General features: G+C 49.0%; 1 protein-coding gene and 1 long non-coding RNA gene across 2 annotated transcripts in view; one reads left to right on the top strand and one right to left on the bottom strand.

Annotated features, from left to right (window-relative positions):
• CABLES1 (Cdk5 and Abl enzyme substrate 1) overlaps window positions 1-12,261 on the bottom strand; it is a 107,839-nt gene extending 95,578 nt beyond the window's left edge. The window contains exon 1 of the mRNA XM_007127221.3: window positions 11,303-12,261. Coding sequence (XP_007127283.2) covers window positions 11,303-12,180 — 878 coding nt within the window. The 5' untranslated portion in view covers window positions 12,181-12,261. The remainder of the gene's footprint in view (window positions 1-11,302) is intronic.
• LOC129391584 (uncharacterized) lies at window positions 11,132-15,265 on the top strand. Its single transcript, XR_008615967.1, has 4 exons — window positions 11,132-11,271; window positions 13,045-13,083; window positions 13,179-13,241; window positions 15,025-15,265. It is a non-coding gene; the product is annotated as an uncharacterized lncRNA (long non-coding RNA).
• The last annotated feature ends 5,049 nt before the right edge of the window (window positions 15,266-20,314 follow it).

Genomic DNA, 20,314 nt, shown 5'->3' with positions numbered 1-20,314 from the left:
ACAGGCAGTGCCCCAAACCGTGTGGTCATCGGGTCTCACACTGGTAAGTTAGGCACCTCTGCATGCCTTTATGCTCAGGCCCTCGCTTCTCTCTGGGACTCCTAACAGCAGCTTCTTCGCTGGTCTCCCTCCCTCTGGGAGAAATTTCCAAGCGTCCACGAACCCCCAAAACTCTTTCTAAAATTCTCTATGTGTAAAAATAGACGAACCCCCAGAACAGAAAATTTTGGACGCGCACAAGTCCATCTTTCGGAAGCGACAACTAAGACGCCAAAGGGTTAAAAACAAAAGGCACTGCTCTCCCTCCTCCATCCAACCCGCCTCCAAGCTTTCAAAACACAGCTGTACTCACACCTGTCCCTGCTCAACAGCCTCCCTCCTTCCTCTGAAATAAAGTTCACCTCCGTGGCCCGGCGCCCAGGGCCGGGCTCTCACCCGCCTGCAGGCCCGGCTCCAGGGCCACCGCCAGGACAGCTGCCCGCTCCAGAGCAGAAACAGGGAGCCGGGCTGCCTCGGCCTGTAATTCTCCTCTCTCCTGGAAGGCGGGCGCTAGCCCCACTGACCCCTGAACCACCAAGCGACTTGATGGTTCACACAGAGGCGTGTGAACAACCCGGCACGCGGAGGGGTGTGGGTTGCTGCTGACCCCATGCCACGCGGGGTACACTGGGGACCCTGGTTAGGCCCCAACTCTGTCTGCCCAGGGGGTTCAAAGGCCAAAGGCGGGGGCCCGGTGCAGAGGGACCTGCGAGCCGTGACGGGGGAAGCCAAGTCAGTCACCAGAGCAGCATACAACCGCCTCCAGGGTCACGGCCATGGGGACCCCGAGGGTCCCCCCCAGGAGCCCTCACACTCCAGGGGTGTCCTGCCTAGAAAAGGAGGCCGAGCAGGCAGCACTCAGACCACAGGATGAGGGCCGTGGCTTCTGCAAAGGGCAGGAGAGAGCAGAGGTACGTCTTCCAGAATTGTCTTGGCAGGTAGCACTCCCCTCCCGTGGGCCCCAACGGGCAGGGCAACGTCTTCCATGCCTGTGTGTCGGCCAGACCAGCTGCTGCTCTTAACCTCACTGCTGTGCTGCTCAAAGGGTACGACGCTGAACACGTGAATTCGCCCCTTCTTGTCTCCCTGTCCCGGAGACTGTCATTTTTCAGTGTAAATAGGGGCAAAATGCAGCACCTGACGGAGGGGGTGTTGTTTTCCTCAGCCGCTCTGATTTTACTTTACCATGAAATTGAAATTGAAACGATGCGGCAAATTGTCTGCAAGCAAAAAGCTCCACCCTGGATGATCTTAGAAGACCCTGTCAAGTTTCTCAACTGCTTTCTGACTGACGGTGTGCGGGCAATACCTGGCAACTGTGAACAGAACAGCTACAATTTTACCAGGCAATCACCAAGAACCAAACCTCTGCTAGGTGCTTCTCATTTTCACGCTCACAACACCCCAAAGGGGCAGGAATTATTATCCCCATCCTACAGATGAGGCTACTGAGGCTCAGAGGGTTAAATGAGTTTCCCCAAAAGGTGCTGCTAGGGGGCAGAGTTGCCTGGCTCCAAGGCTGGTCTCTTCATTCTCGAATCTGTTCACCCAATTGGCTGAGAAGGAGGCAGAGCATCTGGGCTGTGGGAAAGGAGCAAGTGACACCAAACTATGATTTGGAGAAAGCTATTGTTATTGGGAACATTTTCCACAACTTAGGCCCCAAACCGGGGTTCTCTGTTGGCCTGTCCCTCGAGGTTATCACATGAAAATCAGCATCCTTGCTTGACGAGAAGGCGCCACTGGCCAAAAATATAGCACAATATTTCTTTGTACTTTAACATTCTGACCTTGATTGACTCTAGCCCATAGGTCTGAAATGGATGAGGTCCTAGCATTTTTGTTCTCTGGAGGTTAACTAACATACAAGTGGAAGATTTGGGGCAGGAGGGAGGATAAAATGCTACAGCACGTAATAGAGTTCTTTGCTTTTCTTAAGTGATACAACTACATTAGAATTTGTGGTTTGTTTTAAAACTCTCAGAATCAGAAAACACAGGTTTCAAAATTCCAGCTCTGCCATGTATGGGGTACGTGATCATGGATGTGTCACCTCGCTCTTCATGGTCTTGATTTTCTAGTCTATAAAACAGCTACCACATTGCCTTTTTGAAAACGACTTAATATATAGGAAAGCACTTTGTAAACTGTAAAGCCCCAAACAAGTAAGTAAAATTTAATTATCAGATGTTCATCTTAGGATGGATAAACTGAATCCCTCAATTACTGACACAATCACCTAGGAATTTGTAATCTCATCTTCCTTCCTCAGGTCTCCCTCTCCAAGAGCAAACTTTATTCAACTCAATAAAAATGTAAAAAACTTCAAGAACTACCTTGCAACATCAGATCAACCATTTATCTCCTAACATTCCAATTTTTTAAACTATTTTTAAATTGAAATATAGTTGACATGGAATATTATATTAGTCGCAGGTGTACAACATAGTGGTTTGACATTTAAAAACATGGAAGTCTGCACCTCAATTCCCTGCACCTATTTTGCCCATCCCCCCGCACCCCGACATGCTAATTTTAGTCCTTCAGCAAAACATTATAGACTTTGCCTGTCCTCCAGTCCCTCACATCCTCCCACCCCCTTCCTAAGATGATCAAAGCAGACATTTCGCTGTATAAAGCGCTGGGTCAATGAGTAAACTGCTTTAAAATAAAAATCAATGTGCTAGGCACACAAATCTTTGGCATTGTCAAATATTTTATTAGTCACTTCTTGAATGGCTTGTCATCTGTCATGAAATTAAACTTAGATACTAAGTACATCCTAGCCTTTATGTTTTTTATTTTTATTAGGGAAGAGATATGGGAACATATGTATATGTATAACTGATTCACTTCGTTGTAAAGCAGAAACTAACACACCATTGTAAAGCAATTATACTCCAATAAAGACGTTAAAAAAAATTTTTTTTGATGTGGATCATTTTTAAAGTCTTTATTGAATTTGTTACAATATTGCCTCTGTTTCATGTTTTGGTTTTTTGGCCACGAGGCATGTGGGATCTTAGCTCCCCGACGAGGGACCGAACCCGCACCCCCTGAACTGGAAGGCAAAGCCTTAACCTTTGGACCGCCAGGGAAGTCCCTCATCCTAGCCTTTAAATCAGGGATAAGACTGGGCCCTTTCATGCACACACACATTATTACAATATTCCAAGTCCTAAACTTCTAGTATTTGCATGCTCTGTGTTACAAGCTTTTGTCTTTGTGACCAAATGTGCAGCAATAAACCTCAAACCACATCAATGATAACCCCGTTAAATATAAACTAGTGTGCAATTATCCAAAATGCTAACACAAACAAAAAGGGAAAAAAACCAGGAAACCCTGATTGATTCTATGTTCTCGGAGACTTTTAGAAACCAAACAAAAATAAAAATACATTACACAGTTTGTAAAGGAGGGTAACAGCTAATGATTTTATGATTCCTACAGATAATACTGAGCAGTCTGTTTGAGCCCCAGTCTCTGAAAAGTTTGGTTTTTAAATGGCACACAGGTCGACACTTGAGGCAGGGGGTTGTTAGATATTTTTTTTGAAGTGGAAAATGGGTGGTGGTGACACTTTGGGAAATTCACAGAATTATGTGAAATAATAAATTCTGATAAAAATGTCAGGTTTTCAACACTCTTCCTCTGATGATGACATTTTGCACAGCCCCCCAGGGGACAAAGGAACAAAGAGACGTGTGGTGAGGCTCCTGGTACACGTGCTGACAAACCAGGTCTCCGGAAGGAAAAAAGCAAAACCCTGGCTTGTAAAACTGGCTGATTCCTGTGGTGTAAATACTCCCACCGTGACTGATTTCAGTTACTGATCGGCTCAGATTCCTCATCGTCCGGTTCCTACTGAGTTATAGGAGCCAGTCCAGCACACTCCTGGATCTGGCAGAAAGCCAGATTAGAAGAGACCAGGGCTCAAATTCTAGCTCTAGATTCCAGTTATGAGGCCTTAGACCAGCTTCCTTAACCCCTCCAACCCGCAGTGTCCACAGCTCTAAAATGGGTATAATCCCAGTGCCTTAGGATTGCCACACAAATAAAACAAAATAATGCATGTGAAGCCCACAGCACGTGGGAAGGTGCTATCTTCCCTCCCTGGGGAGGGGGAGAAGCTGCTGAGTGTGGGGTGGGGTTGGTGGGTGGGTGGGTGGATGATGGGGAAGAAACATTCAGGGAGGAAGGTTCATTGCTGCAGGACTGCGGAAGGAGGTGGTAGGTTGGCTACTTTACCAAATAAAAGTTCGGGAGTGACTGCTGGGTGAAAATAAAAGACCTAGAAAGTTGGGGTGAGGGGCAGCCTCAGGCCTGTCTCCAGCAAGTCCCCCAGTCAGCGAGGGGCCAGGGGCAGGTGCACACAGACCCACAGGGAAGTAAGAAAGTCCCCCTGGGAGGCCGTGCTCAGTACCATACCTGGGGTGGGGGGGGGGGAGCGGGTGATTCTGCAGGGTGATGGGTCCAAAAGGGAGGAAGGGCGTCTGGTGGGGACCCTTCCCATGGAGAAGCCCGTGGGTGCCAGAACCCAGGTGTCCTTTGCAAAGCCAGCACAGCATGGAAATGACAGCCATGCAGGGGAGCAGAGAGGGTGCCATGGTGGCAGGAGGGCCACGCATGAAATACAAGGAATTTAAAACTGCCCAGATTGGGTGTGGGCCTAAAAAAGGCCCCTCTGTTGGCCGGGGAGAAGGGTTGGTGGGTCCAAACAGAAGCCAGGAGCCTCCAGGAGACAAGGACAGGGAGGGACCAGGCGACCAGCCCACATCTCTGGGGACAGAGTCCTGTGCGGGGTTGGGGGTGTGGGCAGAGGTCTCACGCGTTTCTGTAAGGAATCAGAATGAATAGTTCAGGCTCTGCAGGCCACGTGGTCTCTGCCGCAACTACACCACTCTGCTCTGGTAGCACAAGGGCCGCCAAAGACAATACAGAAATGAACAAGCGTGGCTGTGTCCTAGAAAATCTTGTTTATAAACAGACCATGGGCCATAGTCTGCCAACCCCTAGGGTGGGGAAGGGGTGACGCTGAGAAGATAGAGAGGGTCCAAAGAAAGGAAATATGCCCAGGAGGGAGGTGGTATTATTATTCCCATTTCATGGATGAGAACCTCATCCCAGAGTAAGTGGCAGAACTAGGGCCACAAACCCCATTCCTGGGGGTGCCAGGCTCCTGCTCCTCTTTCACCTCCCTGTGAAAGATGGAAGGCACAGAAAGCACAGGTGCACTGAAGAGGTAACAAAGGTGACAGGAATTTAGGTGTGGTCGAGAAGGGCGGGGGGTGCAGGCAGGCCCTGGGCAAGACTGGATCGCTGTAGTCACGGAATCCTGTCCGCCCTGGGCTGTCCCCTGGGCTCTCACGCACAGAGGTCCTCCCTGAGGGACAGAGAGGCAGACACCTACATAAGGAAACCGCAGGGCTAGCAGTGCCCTTCGAGGTCATGTACGCCACCTTCACCCCAGTTCCGCTGAAGCCAGTTGAACAAGCATTTATGAGCCTGGCTCAAACCACAGTGGAGCAGAGACAAGCGGGTTATAGGGCTCAGACCCTAGAGCCAGAATGCCTGCATTCAAACCCAGCTCCCACGGACAGCCTGAGGGATCCTGGGCCAGTAACTTAACCTGTCTGTGCTTCAGACTAGGGGCGATACAGGGGTGCTGTCCAAGGGCTCTTATAAATGTGAACTCGCCTGACCTCCATAGGGTGCTTAGAATGACACCTGGGACATGGTAGTTAAATAAAAATACTGACTGCATCAAGGCACTGAGCCAGGTCCCACGGTGGGGAGCGTGAAGTGTCCCTGCCCTGGTGAGGGCTCAAACAGCAGGCTCACCTCTAACCAAGCTCTCATCACCGGAAAAACCGGCCCATTTACCTGCGTCTCCCAACACACACAGGGACCACGCTCATGTCTGTGCCTCCCATAACTGACAGGGGCGCTCCATAATTGATATTCATGATGTTCATGTTTGTTGAATAAATCATACAAGGCATTAGGTCCCCAAACTAGAATTTCCTCCGCAACATACTTGACAGATAACAGAGCACCTAGGGTCACCCTCTACTCACTCTGTGACCTTGGATTCCTGCCCCTCCGTGCTGTTGGGGGCTGAAATCAACATCTACAAAAGCACTTTGTAAACCCGAAGGCCCTTTAAAGGCAACAGAGGTGGGGACCACAGATCACTTCCGAGACAGGAGTGGTGGCCCTGGCTTCCAGCCTGGATGGCCGCCTGGGGCCGGCAGGCCAGTTGCGACACCTCCCCAGCCAGAGGGATCACAGCTGAACGTGTCTTTTAAAGTTCTCCCTTACACCCGGGGAAACCCATTCCTTCATTCATTAGTGCACGTCCTGCCAGCTGGAGCCTCCCAGGATACACTTAGCTCCACCTCTGCATCTGACACTGAGGTTCAGTTACCCACTCATCCGCAGGCGCAAGGACAAGGACACCCAGGGCACTAGGCTGGAAGAACACGGCACTCAACTGTCCCAGCGCTTTCATCCCAGAAGGAAACGGAGAGGCTGGGGGGCGGTGAAGCGACCTGCCCGAGGTTACCAGCCAGGGCAGGGGCAGGTCCAGAGCCCAGGCGGGCAGGGTACCGGTTGGGCATTCCTGATCGACATCGTGTCACCTCACCCGGCCTCACCTACCGCTCCTTCCCAGCGTGTTGAAAGGCCACCTGCCCTTGGCCATCTCCCTACCTAACAACTCTCCTTCCTGGGGAAAAGTGTCCAGCAGGCGGAGCTCCCCAGCCCGGCTACGGGGACACACTGCAAAGCCAGGCTGTGGCTTCCCCCACCCTTCCTGGAGGGCAAAGGGTCACACTTGAATTCACTGCCCTCGCTGGGCACTTGCCAGCAGCGGGCAGGCTTCCGATGCATTTCCCCTGCTGAGTTCACCCACGACATGACAACTTGATGACTGTAAGGAAGGGGGCAGCGGGTGAACCTCGGGCTCTCGCCTCAGGCCCCGGCAGGAGTCGTGGGTGAGCATCCTGACCAGGGCGTGGCCTGGCCCGGGACTGCAGCTTTGGCTTCCACAATGCATGTTGCTGGAAAGATGGCTCAACAATAACTTGGGTTGGCTTACCACAGAGGAGGTCAAAGTCCTTTCCTGACTTCTAAAATCCAGAAGGGTCAGATGGCTTCCAGCTGGAACACAGTGTGGTGACTTGCCTGAAGTCACAAAGGAGGGAGGTGACAAAGTGGGGAGAGAAGTCCATCCCCCCTCTCTTATTCTGGTCGGCGATCCCCTATTTAGCTCACGTTTTTCTTTTCAGTAAAGAGGACACCAAAGACCCAGCACCAGTCCAGGTCTCACCCCAGGAGGGGCCCTGCAGAGGGAGGGCTGGTTAGAAGCTCCAGAGCAGTCAGGTGTGAGCCTGAGCTCTGCCCCAAGGGGTAAGTGACCTCGAGCAGGTTACTTAAATCTCTCTGAGCCCTGGTTTCCTGGTGCTTAGAGTAGGAACAATCATAATACCAGTAAAGTCTTTTCCAAGGTGCGGCCCATTTGCCTCCCAGGAAGCTAGTTAACAATGCAGACTTGGGACCCCCAGACCCACAGGATCAGAATCTGCCTTTTCTCAAGATCCCCAGGTGACTCTAAACTCATTTACATACGTAATACATACAGCATTTAGCACGCGCTCCCACCCACACAGTCAGCCCCCCTCCACCCCGATAATAAATGTAAGCTCAGCCTGCACTTGAAAGGGTCTGGAACACAGGCCGGGGCGCTCCGGAAGGGCTGACTTACTGCCCAAGGCTGTGCACCACGATTCGAACCCCAGGCTTGGGACTCTTCTGCACCACACGCTCTCTTTCCACTGAAGACCCGAGTCTCCACAAGGCACACGCTAACACGAGTGTTCTAAGAAGCAAAACCCTCACGTTTTAAATTAATACCCTGGTCCCCGTGTGCCCCTCTCATCAGGGCCGATGGTGCGCGTCTGTTCACCTGGGCTCCATTCTGCAATTCAGGAGCTCTACGAAATGGAGTAACCCGCTGCCAGCTGCTACCTGAGGTGAAATTTTTAAAGTGAAAGAAAGCCTTAAAACACACCGTATAAATTTACACTCCCCTTCACCTATTAACACCTTCCTCGGGCAGAGAACACAGCAGAATGTCAAGCTAGAAGGCATCCTTTTGGTTTCCCAGCTCTGACACCTAGCCATAGAGCAAACCCCAGCACAAGCTCCAGGTAGGCCTGGAGCCGCATGCACGAGGCCCGTGGTCCTAAGTTCGCCGTACACTTCAGTGGAGACTGGTTAAGTAGCAAGGCTAAAAGTGAGGACTAGGAAAGGGAGTACAGAATCATACCAGCATGACTGGCCTGCTGTATCCCGGACAAACATTTACAGCCCACAGCTCCAAAATTCTCCTGGGGCCATCTGCATGCAAGGCACAGTGATAGCGTGCAATGGCGGAGGAAAGACATCAGGCTTGGATCTCAAAGATCCTGGCCAACACTGGGTCTGAGAAAGAATCTACACATAGTGTGGCTGTGAGGATTCACTGGGATAAATGTCAAATATCCAACCGAAAGCACAGAGATGTAGTCATCAATCCATGGACACATCTGTGCCAAGGCCTGGGCACAGAAATTTTCCTGTCATATTTCAAGATTTGGAAGTACAAGTAATAATTGTGATTAGTTTTACAAGCGTCCAGATGGAAGTAACAAAAAAGAAAGGGTTTCAAGATTTCAGATCAGGAGATTCTGATTTTTATACACCCATAACAAACCGGGTATATGAAATCCCAAATTCATGAAAGAAAAAAAAAGGCAGATTTAAATTAACTATGGCAGTGCTTTCCAAACTTTCACTTGTATATGAATCATCTGGGGATCTTGTTAAAATGCAAATTTGCACTCAAGTAGTCCAGAGTAGGGCCTGAGGGTTTGCATTTGTAAGAGCTCTGAAGGTCCAAGAACTCACTTTTGAGCAGGAAGGTTGTTTGGAATTTAAATTGCAAGCAACAAATCCAAGGAAAGCATAATATGATTTTAAAACAACACCCCAGGAGAACATCTATGAAGTAGTATATGGAACCACCCAGGCTAGGAGAACTTCTTAAAGGGGGGCATACCAGGAAAACAAATGACATTCTTTAAGTTGGCCTGGGTCTTATTCAGATGAGTCTGTACTCCACATCACAATTCATCTAGGCAGGTGAAAGTACTCTCTAGTGATCACAAAAGCACCACACTTCTGATAAAATTCTTGCAAGCAGGGCAGTGTAGGAAACAAAGTGTCCTAGGAGATTCCAAGTTCCTGGCCACTCCATGAGTAGTGGCCATGCTAGCTCTTCACGGCCGTTCTTAAATCTCTGTTTTACCCATTTACTTCCTCTCTGCACATTAAATTTGACACTATCTCTGTTGACAGATGTAATTTTTTAAACGCCCGTCAAGTTGCCGGATATGGATAATTCCAAAGTAGTAAGATGAATGTGACTGTCAGGTTAAGGAAGCATCTTATACTGACTAACTCATCTTAATGTGTGTGTTGGGAGGGAATCAATAAAACATCCAAGGGGTTCATATTTATAGGTTCAGAGATTAAATCTGGCTATTTTTTGGATCAGAAATATCAACACACAAGATCCTCCGTGTCCTCTGAAATGAGATTCGAGACAAAGTGTGAACTTATTTGATCTCCAGATGTTTTGAGCATGGGAACACATCTGTCTACTACGAGACACAGGCCAATCTTGCACACTGGCTTAGAATAACATGTATGTTTATTACAACTCCTGTCCTGACCCGCTGGACAAGCTGGGCTCACGCTCAAACTATAGAGTCATTAAGAGCCAGTGCATGATGTCAAGCTGCCCAGAAACTGCTGAGTCTGAACCACTCACCCAGAACGGAAGGGATTCCCCTCCCCTCCTGTGCACTGGCCCAATAACAGGGAGAGGCATGCTCTGACAAGAAATGCCAGGCCCAGGCTGTCACCTGTGCCCAGCGTCACTAATCATCCGTGCAGTCACAAAGCTATTCGACCGCTCCACACCCCTGCCCGCAGCCCATGTGCACTCAGCTAGGATGCTACATACCAAGCAGGGTCATGATTTCACCACTTGGGAAGAAATAAGACTCAGAACAAAATTCTGCAGGAACCTGGCTTGTTCTTTCCCATCTGTCCACTGCGGGAGGAAGTTAAGTTTTCCAACAGGCCACCTTCTTACTTAGGCCAGAAAAAGCCTAAGTGTTCAGATGAGCATTACAGGAGAGAGGCTGTAACAGGAAAGGTTCCCCCTTCTCACCTTGAGGCCTGCAACATGTTGGCAAGGTCCCATTCCAGAAGGGGAAAATGAAGCCCAAGGAGGTTTAAATAACTGAGCCATAGGGAGCCTAAGAGGCCTTCCTAACTAACAAGCCTCCCAGGGAACAGGTCTGCACTCCCTTGGGGCTCCCCACTCCTGTTCGCTCCCAACCTCCAGTCCCACTGCCTGATGCAGACCTAGCTCCCCGACTGTCCCTGGAACATAAGTGACAAGCTCTAGCCATTTATTGAATAAGCAAGTGTCCAACGTTTCACGGTTTTCCTAAGATGCTTGATACCCGCAGACGACTTAAGCGAGCGAACACAACCACCTTTCCACTAATTTCAGCAAATTCACCTTGGAATGGAAAAAAGGATCCTCAAGCCCTATTTCCTCCCTGTCCCCCACCCCCAAGGCCTGGTTCAAGGGAACATAAGGACTTCCCTTTTCTTAAAAAAGCAAAAGGAAAACGCCAAGTTCTCCTGGGACCCTGGAACACTTTGAGCGCAGGCAGAACTTCTCAGGAGGGATTCACGGCGTGTCTGCGACAAATTCAGGCTCACACGCGCCGCTTAGCCGCCGGCCGGACCCACGGCTCAACTCTGCGCCCCGCCTAGTCTTGCCTGGCGCAAGGAGAGTGCTTCTCCGGGTCCGGACCGGGTTTCTGGAAGTTCGGGATCTCCTCCTTGCAGTGGGAGGTTTGGGTGCCGCTTTTTAGTGGGCTCCCGCAAGCCCTAACTCGGACCCACTGCATGAGCACGGCGCTTCTGCTCTGTGAGTGCCGGGCTCGTGCACACACGTGTGAACACACACACGCTCCCTAGAGACCTTCCCTCTACCGCGTGCCCTCGTGGTTTGGAATTCGCGCCAGAAGCCCAGGGATCCGGCAGGGCGCGGGAATTGGGAGCGACCGAGTCCCGCAGCAGAGAGCCGGCCGGGAGGGACGCGAGGTAAGGCGCGCGTGGCGTCCTGGATACTCACCGGGACCTCTGCAGCTGCTCGAAGGCGCTGGTGCTGCCCCCTTGGCCCGGCTGCTCCAGGGAACAGTAGTTCTGCGAGGTCTGCCTGGAGAAGGCGATCGGCAGGATTCCCTGAGTGAAAGAGTTGAGGCGGCCCCGACTACCGCTCCCACTCCCGGGGGTCCCGGAGCCCAAGAAGGCGGCCGCCGGCACGTGCACGCTGATAAAGGCATCGTCTTCCTCCAGGTCCTCCTGCCCGGCGCCCCCGGGCCCGTCGGGCAGCTGCGGCTGAACGCAGGCGGCGAGAGGCGCGGGCCGGGGCGGCTGCAATTGCTCCCCCGATGCCCGGCCCGCGCCCAGGGGGCTCGCGAACCCTCGGGCCGCCCCAGGGCCGAGCACGGTCGCGTGGCCGCCGGGGACCAGGGGCGGCAGCGGCGAGGGCGGCGGATGGCAGGGGCCCGATCCAACTGCCAACGCCGCCGCCGTGCCCGCCGCGGCGAGCGCGCCGCAACCGCCCCGCTCGGCGGCGGCGAGCAGGCTGAGCCGAGTCCTCGCGCCGCAGGCGCTGCCGGCGCCCGGCTTGGCCGCGCCGCTCTCCTCGCCGCCGGCCCACTCCTCGTCCTGCAGCGGCGGCCGTCCGTCCAGCGAGATGTTGGTGAGGAAGGAGAGGGCAGCCTGGCGGCGCCGCGGGTCCATGCGCGGTTTCCTGGGGGGCTCGGGCGGCGGCAGCGGCGGCTGCGGCGGCGGCTGGGCCAGCGCGGCGGCCGCGGGCTGGGGCTGCTGCTGCGGCGGCTGCTGCAATCTTCTGGTGCCCGCGGCGTCGGTGCCGGCGCTGCTGCTGCTGCTGCTGCGGACGGCCTTGCCGGCGGTGGCGGCCGTGGTGGCGGCAGTCGCCGCCATTGTGTCCGTCTGCGGCGATATTTCCGCGATGCCCCGAGAAGCGAGCGGCGCCCGAGTGCTAAGCGGCGGGCGCGAGCGCCGGTGACCCGGGCTGGGCAGGGCGCGGGGCGCGGGCGGCGTGCGCGGCGGCCCGGCCCCCCAGCGGGCGGGCCATGCTTGCCCCTCGGTGCTCGGGCGGGGGGCGCCGCCGCTCCGGCCCACGCGCGCGGTTCGCTGGCTCGCTGGCCGTCTGCCCGCCCGCCAGCAGCCTGGGGGTTCGGTCCCGGGCCCTCTCAGACCCCGCGGTCTCCGACTCTCGGGCCCCGGTGTCCGTATTTATAGGTGCGCGCGCCCCGCGCTCGCGCTCCGAAGCGCTCTTTGCAAAAACACTGTATCACGTGTGGGGAATGAAACCTGGGAGGAAAACAAAGCCGCAGGCGGCAGCCGCGGAGGCTGGCGGCCAGAGGCGGGGGGCCGGAGGAGGAGGAAGAGGAGGAGGAAGGGAAAGCCGAGCGGGTGGCGGGGCGAGGGATCGGCCGGGCAGTCCAGGTAGTCCGAGCCGACCGCGGGGAGAGTTGGTGGCTCCCAGGGCGCGCGCCCGGGTGAGGGAGGTAGCACGTTTCCTCGTAGCGCTTGGACTGGGAATTGGGGGCGCGAGCAGAACCCCATAGTCACGGCGTGAAAATGTGGTCCCGGGAGAGTTGTGGGTCTGCGGGACAATTAATTGGAGCGACGCGGAGATTTGGCCCGCGAGGTTGTTTACTGGATCCCGCGCTACTGTTGGGCCCCGAGAACCTCCTTATTAATAGTTACACACCCCTTATGTGGACAGTCCCACCATAAAACTGTCGCTAACCGTTGAGTTTGTGTCTCATTCATTCGCAGACTGAGGATGCAGCCCCTGATTTAAATGCATACCCGAGGGTGCGTAAGAACCCAGGCGCGAACATCAAACGTGTGGCCAGACTGACTGACACATCTCCATTTGATGGTGCTGTCACTTTTCATCTCTTTCTTAGCAAAGGCCAACATAAATTTTTACTTCGGCCCAGAAACGTGCTCCGTTTTCCATGAAGACCAAGGTAAGCTAAGATGGCCTCACAACCTTTTCCCCTTGTCACCTTGCAAATTTTTGTGGGTTATGATCTCTTTTCCTCCCATATAAACTGGGAACAATATGCACAGCTACTTTCTGTCATTTATTTCGTAAACATCCATCTGGCACCTACAATGTCTCCTGTAAAGATGAGTACCTGTCCAAGCTGCAGCTCTGGATCTGCGAGAGGTGGCAGAATTCTGTACCCCAACCTCACGCCCAACAAATGCCTGTCCTGGGGGTGTTGGTGTGTGGGGGGGTTACCATGAGCCATCCAAAAACGCCTGCAGATTTCCCTTTGCAGTTCGGGTGACTTACCAAATGCAGTAGGAACAATTGTCACACTGACTTGAGTTCTGTGACATCTAAGAAACCCTCTACACTTTCCTGAGGGAGAAGCAATGTGTTTAAGATCAAGGGATTAATTTAATTAAAGGTTTAAATTTAGCCTTGGAGCTAATGGGTAACTGTACATTGAAATTCCACTCCATTTCAAGTTCAAGAAAGTAAATTGAGTACTGTAGAGCAAATACACCCTTCCAGAGACATGCAGCCAGCCTGGAGGATGAGATATGGGTGAGTTCGGGTTACAGTGGTTTAGGACAAACATGGCACATGGCCCTTTACATGAACAATTGTTCATTTTTTACATTATGCCATTTTTAGGCCTTTTGAGAAAGTGGAACCCAGTGTCTATATTTAGAGCAGCCTTACTGCAGCTAAGCGACCAGTGCTGTGTAATTTCATTAGGATTTTAATTACTCTCTTCAACTAACTACTTGAAACTTCCAAGTTACTTTATTACAACTAACTTGATTTACTTGACCACTGGTCTGGTTGTGCTGACAGGCAGTGTTTTAAAAAAACACCAACTTGCACATGTAAAAGAAAAAACTATTTTTATCAAAAAAGTGATACGTATTTATTGCAGAACATTTAGAGAATTAGATAAGCAAAGAGAAGTAGAAAAAAAAAAGCTTCACCAACAATCTCATCTCCTATGGAAATTTTGATTTCCGTCCTGTGTATATTTTTAAACAAAAGTTAAAGTGGGCTGTTTGTGTCTTGTGATCTTTGCTTGCTGTGTTGCGATCATCCTTCCTTTTAGAATATTCTTCTATAGTATCATTTTAATGACTGCACGGTGTTCAGTTTGATGGAGAAACTATGATTATTAAGCCTGTGCCCTACATTGAACATTTAGGTTGTTTCCTCTTTTGCTGTTATAAAGAGTGATGATGACATCCTTTGTTTTGCTAAATCTTGCTACCATCCAATATTATTTTCTTAGGTTAAATGGATTTTGGGGCAAAGGACATACCATATTTTTAAGGCTTTTTATCCAGAAAAGTTGTTCCAATCGGCTTCCTCACTCTTGCCAGCATTGGGTATTAAAATTTTTTCATCAATATTCATTTCTTTGCCCATTTAAGCTATTTTAAGGGTCAAATATGCAAACTAATTTCAAATATTTATTAAAACATCAAACAAGCATTAATATCGATTTAACCTCCAAACCGCTCCTGTGATCGTCTTATGGGGATCTGGAGAGACACAATTTACAGTTCACCTACTATGTGCTAGCCACGGAAGATTTCTAATCCTTATGACTACTCTGCAGTGCTGGGGGGAGGGGAGATTATCATCATTAGTTTACAGATGAGGCTCAGAAAAATAAAATGATTTGCCCAAGGTCACTAGCTCTTAAAGTGGCTGTGCCAGGGGCTTCCCTGGTTGCACAGTGGTTAAGAAGCCACCTGCCACTGCAGGGGACACGGGTTCGAGCCCTGTTCCGGGAAGATCCCACATGCCACAGTGCAACTAAGCCAGTGCGCCACAACTACTGAGCCTGTGCTCTAGAACCCGCGAGCCCCAACTACTGAGCCAGCACGCCTAGAGCTGGTGCTCCACAACAAGAGAAGCCACCGCAGTGAGAAGCCTGCACACCGCAACGAAGAGTAGCCCCCGCTCGCCGCAACTAGAGAAAACCCACACACAGCAACGAAGACCCAACGCAGCCAAAAATAAATAAATAAATAAATTTATATTAAAAAAAAATAGTGGCCCCGGCCAGTATGCAAATCTTATTCCAAGGTCCATACATATTCTTGCGCCCTCTGCTGGTGAGGATGTTTTATGGGGGGGCTGTCTCCACATTTAATCTCATATTCATAATTAAGAGTCAACTATAATGGAAATAAAACAAGCTTTGGAGGAAGGGGATCTGGGTTTCAAGAGTAAGTCTCTTAACCTCTCCAAGCTAGTTTCGTCTGGGTTATTCTGAGGTACAAATGAGGTTGCTTGAGAAGCATTTTATAAACTTTAAAGTACTTTTTAAAATGTCTGTTACTCTACCATCCTAATCTACTTACTCCCTGAATTTTTCCAAATTCACTTATTTTTCACTTACTTATACATGGATCATGTGTTACTGAGCAACTTCTATGTGCGCAGCACCATCTTGCTACAAAAGGGATAAAAAGAAGTGTAACCTTTAGCCCTTGTGCCCTTGACAGTGAAAGTAGTGAAAACCTAAAGCTCAGGACACATTTCAGTAAAATGGTAAGGCAGACTCTGATTAAGTGATCAAATGAGCAGTCTGACTGGGACGCTGTATACATATTATCATAGTTTGAAAAAGGAGATTTTCATTTGAGGGGAGGCCTCAAGCAAGAGCCAGGATTTAAGCTGACCTGGGAAATGAAGGAAGGAAGAAGTTCAGTTCAGGAAGAGGAAATTCTGCAAATTCCTCATGGATTGCAAGCTTAGAAGTATAATTCTTACTAAACCAGTTGCCAAGGTTTAATTCTTTTCCATTTCTTTTCATATTGCTCCATTCCAAGCACCCATTCTGAAAACTGTAATTGCATGCACAAACTGTTTTGATTGACATACATGGGAGTCAATTAAAAAAGAAAAAGAACCTACAAGTAATCACTGATCCTTTAAAAAAAATAATTCCACAGACCAAGAAGTCTGAAAACTAGCTTAGAGAAAACAGTGGGTATTAGTCATATCAGAAGCCATCTGACATAAGTGGCAATAACAAGGGGTTCTGATGCCAGCTTAGGCCCTTACGAGCTTATGACCTTTGGGGCCTCCTGCTTGGGAAAATTACAAAATTTTTGCGTTTGTTGCCTCATCTGTAAAGGTAGGTTTAGTGTAATATTTTACCTTGCAGAGTTGTGAGGATTAATGACAGTATGATGATGTAACTAGCAGAGTATCTTTAGGTAGCTATTAATAGAAAAATGCAAAATATAGAAGGTGCTCCTAACAAAGGCCAGGGTGTTTTCGGTTCTAGGTTTTTGTAGTTTTCACTACTGTCAGGCAGGTAGGACCAAGAGAAGCTTCAGATGTCAGCTCCAGCTCAGAACAGATTATTGTATTGCATGTTCCCTAAAAGTGCAGGCTGTTGCCTGCTTTTTATAGGCATAAAATATAGGCATAGTGCTGATGAGAAACCTGCTACTTTCCTTAATCAAATGAAAGTTAGATTTTCCAAGACTAGAAATGGAGAATATCCAAGAGACGGTCGTTAACACCCCAACTGTTCTCCCTGAAATTCACCTTCCCGTCGGGACTCGTAATCATCATTTCTGTTATCCTGGGAGAAGGGGAGGGAAATCGATGGGGGGGCATTGTTTCCCCCTTTACAGTTTGGCATAGATATCTTAATTTCCTTACTTAATTCTCCAGGACATTTGAGACTAGATACAACATTTAAATATGACTTGACTAGAAGCTCAGGGATATTTAACGAAGAAATAAACTCAATGAGTAACAGCCACATAGAGCAACTTAACAGAATATGACTTCCTTATAGTCCTCATCTCAATATTTCCTAAATGCCAATCCCATGCTCGGTTCTGGCTTATGTTCTGTGAGTAGCAATGATCGTACCCTGGAACCCTCAAGCTAATAGCAGAAAAAGGCATGGAAATATTTTCACCAAAATATATCAGGTATTTTAAAAAGAGAGAGAGAGAGAGAGCTATATGCACAGGGGTCAACCGACCCCGGCATACCTCCTAGAGTAGGGGCTATTTCAACTTTTGCCCCCCAGCACCACCCATCTAGGACACTCTTCTCTCCCTACGCAGGAGAAGGTACCCAGAGGAAATGGCATTCCTGCTACTGGCCATGATCCCATCCTCCAAGTCTCCTTTTCCTGTCTGAGGACCTGCCCATCCCTCAGTAACTGGCACCAGCAGCCCCTGACATTGTTGACTCATCGGCCCAAACAGGATCATTTTGTCTCCAGACCCCTCACACTACGTGGAGGAAAGAGCAAGAAGGATGTTTTACCACAGTACCTGCCTAGCATAATGGAGGGCCTTCAGACTTTTATAACTTGTATGAGAAGCTGAGAAAAGTAGGCAATAGAACATGTCCATTGGACTGTATGAACAGTCATGTAAGTGTGTGTTACTAATTTTTCAAGGACGACAGCTCAGGGCAAGAATGGATTTTGATAGCTGTCAGTCTGGGGAGACAAGTGCCAGTAACCCTTTGTCACTGTCACAGTGTCTTTAGAGTGTAGATCCGCAAAACAGTAGTGCAAATGCATTTACTCTTCAGATTTCTTCTGATCCACCAAAATTCTCCCTTGGATGCAGCCCAGCCAATTGTGAAGGAGGAGGGATAGCCATTCATAATAAGTGGTCCATTCCACTAGGCCTCCGCCAGAGGGGTGCAGCCAATGGGCCCAGGTTCGGGTTTTCAGATTCCGAGCTCTCCCACAAACCTGTGACTGCTGGGCCTTGGCTTCTTCATCTCAAGGTTAGAGCAAATCCTGTTCACCTCGCATGGTTACTGTGCAGATGAGAACCAAGGCATGTGTAGAACACCTCCCACTGTCTAACACATAGTGGATGCTCGTGAATGGTGGCTGATGCTAGTATACAAGGGACCCCAGAGAAGCATGCCGGACTAGTGAGCGGTGGATGTCCCGTTCCACTGCCCAAGGCATTAACTGCCCTGGAAGAAACGTGGCGTCTAAACTGTGTGAAGAAAAATACATTTCAGGGCTTCCCTGGTGGAGCAGTGGTTAAGAATCCGCCTACCAATGCAGGGGACATGTGTTCGGGGACATGGGTTCGAGCCCTGGTCTGGGAAGATCCCACATGCCACAGAGCAACTAAGCCCATGTGCCACAACCACTGAGCCTGCGCTCTAGAGCCTGTGAGCCACAACTACTGAAGCCCACGCGCCTAGAGCCTGTGCTCCACAACAAGAGAAGCCACCGCGAGGAGAAGCCTGCGCACCGCAACGAAGAGTAGCCCCTGCTCACCGCAGCTGGAGAAAGCCCGCGTGCAGCAATGAAGACCCAACGCAGCCAAAAATAAATAAATTAATAATAAATAAATAAGTAAATAAATATACTGTGTTTAAAAAAAAAAAATACATTTCAGATGCTACCCTGAGATGGCCTCAGTCTTCCAAAAGGGGATTGTTCATGCCCATAATGCCACCCAAAATCCAATTGCAGAATTTTTATGATATTGGCATTTTAAAGAAAAATCAATGAATTTTCTTCATTGTGTTACTTTTATACTTCAGTTGTAGCAAACTCTTGATTTTCTTTGAAATTAACCTGGTTTTATTTCTTTTGAAATTATACTGATATGCATGAATAAGCATCTCACATACAAAGAAGAAAGCACTGCTTATGTAATTATAGCACTTCTTATGTAATTATGTAATTTCCTGAACATGCAAATTACATATGGCGCTGGCTTCCAGAGGAAAGCTCCTCTAGACTGTGCACAAATCGACAGGCCTAGAAGGCTCTATGTCTCCCAGTATAAAAATGTTATTTTATAGTGTTTGCGTTTGTTAGGTCACTCTCACATCAGAGTGGGATGAATGTGGCCAGATTCTGGGGGAAACATCACCACTTTGCCTGCCACTGGGAAGTTTAGCTGAGCTAATTAGTGGTCTGTGGTAACCTTCACTGATAGATGGGCAAACCACATGAAGAGACAGCCCAGAGAAACTGAAATGCAAATGCCTACCAATCACTTGAAAAAAGGAGAAATAAGAGTGATGGACACTCTTATATTGCTGGTGTAGACTGGAACAACCTTTCTGGAAAGTCATTTGGCAAATGTATCAAGAGCCTTAAAAAGTTCACGCCTGAGAGCATGGGCTTGGGAGTCACACTGGCCGGGTTAAATTTTGGCCACACTCTCATGGTTTTGAGCACATTGAGCACGTTACCCTTTGTGCTTCAGTTTTCTCATCTGTGAAATGGGAATGATAATCTACCTTTTATAGCATTGCTATGAGGATTCAGTGCAGTAACACTGCAGTTAATGCTTGGTACGTGGCAGACACTCATGAAATGTAGTTCCTGCAGTAATCCTAAGGAGCTATTGAGAAACAAGGTCAAACATTTATGCACAAAAATATTCATCGTAGCATTGTTTTAAATAAAGGAAACTTGAAAAAAGAAACCCTAAATGTGGAGCAATGGAAAAACAGTAAATTATGGTTTACTCAAACAATGGGATATTGTGCTTATTGTGCTTCTATTTTTTAAAAAATTATGTTTACCAAGCTTTCTTAATGACATGAAAAATGGGTTTTGAAGCACTGCTAACCAAATAGAGTAGAAACTAGAGAGATCACAATATCTCAACTTTGTGAAAAAATTGAATGGAATTGTTGTTTTAAATACTAATATGTGCCTAAAGCGTACATGTGACCAGAGGGTTAAATCACTGGCTAGGATAGTAGGATTATGGTGATTTTTATTTGCTGCTTTTTGTTTATGCAAGTAGAAATAAGTGCGTGGTGGTCATTATAGAAACTGCTTCCCAATGAATATTTTTTTAAAATATTTTTTAAATAGATAGAAATAAAGCTTGGAAGAAACTATGTCCAAATGTCAAATGGTGGAATTATTGGGGAACTTTTTTCAATTTCTTTAGAGATATTAGGAAGCAACTAGCTTTCTCTGCCACCGATGAGTAGGAGGTGGTTAGGCAGAGAGAAGGAAATGCCTTTTAGTAAGGAAACCAAGTATGAATGAAGGTGCAAAGATAGGATAAGAAA

This window comes from Physeter macrocephalus, chromosome 19 (assembly GCF_002837175.3).
Source record: "Physeter macrocephalus isolate SW-GA chromosome 19, ASM283717v5, whole genome shotgun sequence".
In the NCBI taxonomy this organism is placed as follows: Eukaryota; Metazoa; Chordata; class Mammalia; order Artiodactyla; family Physeteridae; genus Physeter; species Physeter macrocephalus.
Note: the sequence above shows the minus strand (reverse complement) of the source record. Positions and strands in the feature narration are given on the sequence as shown.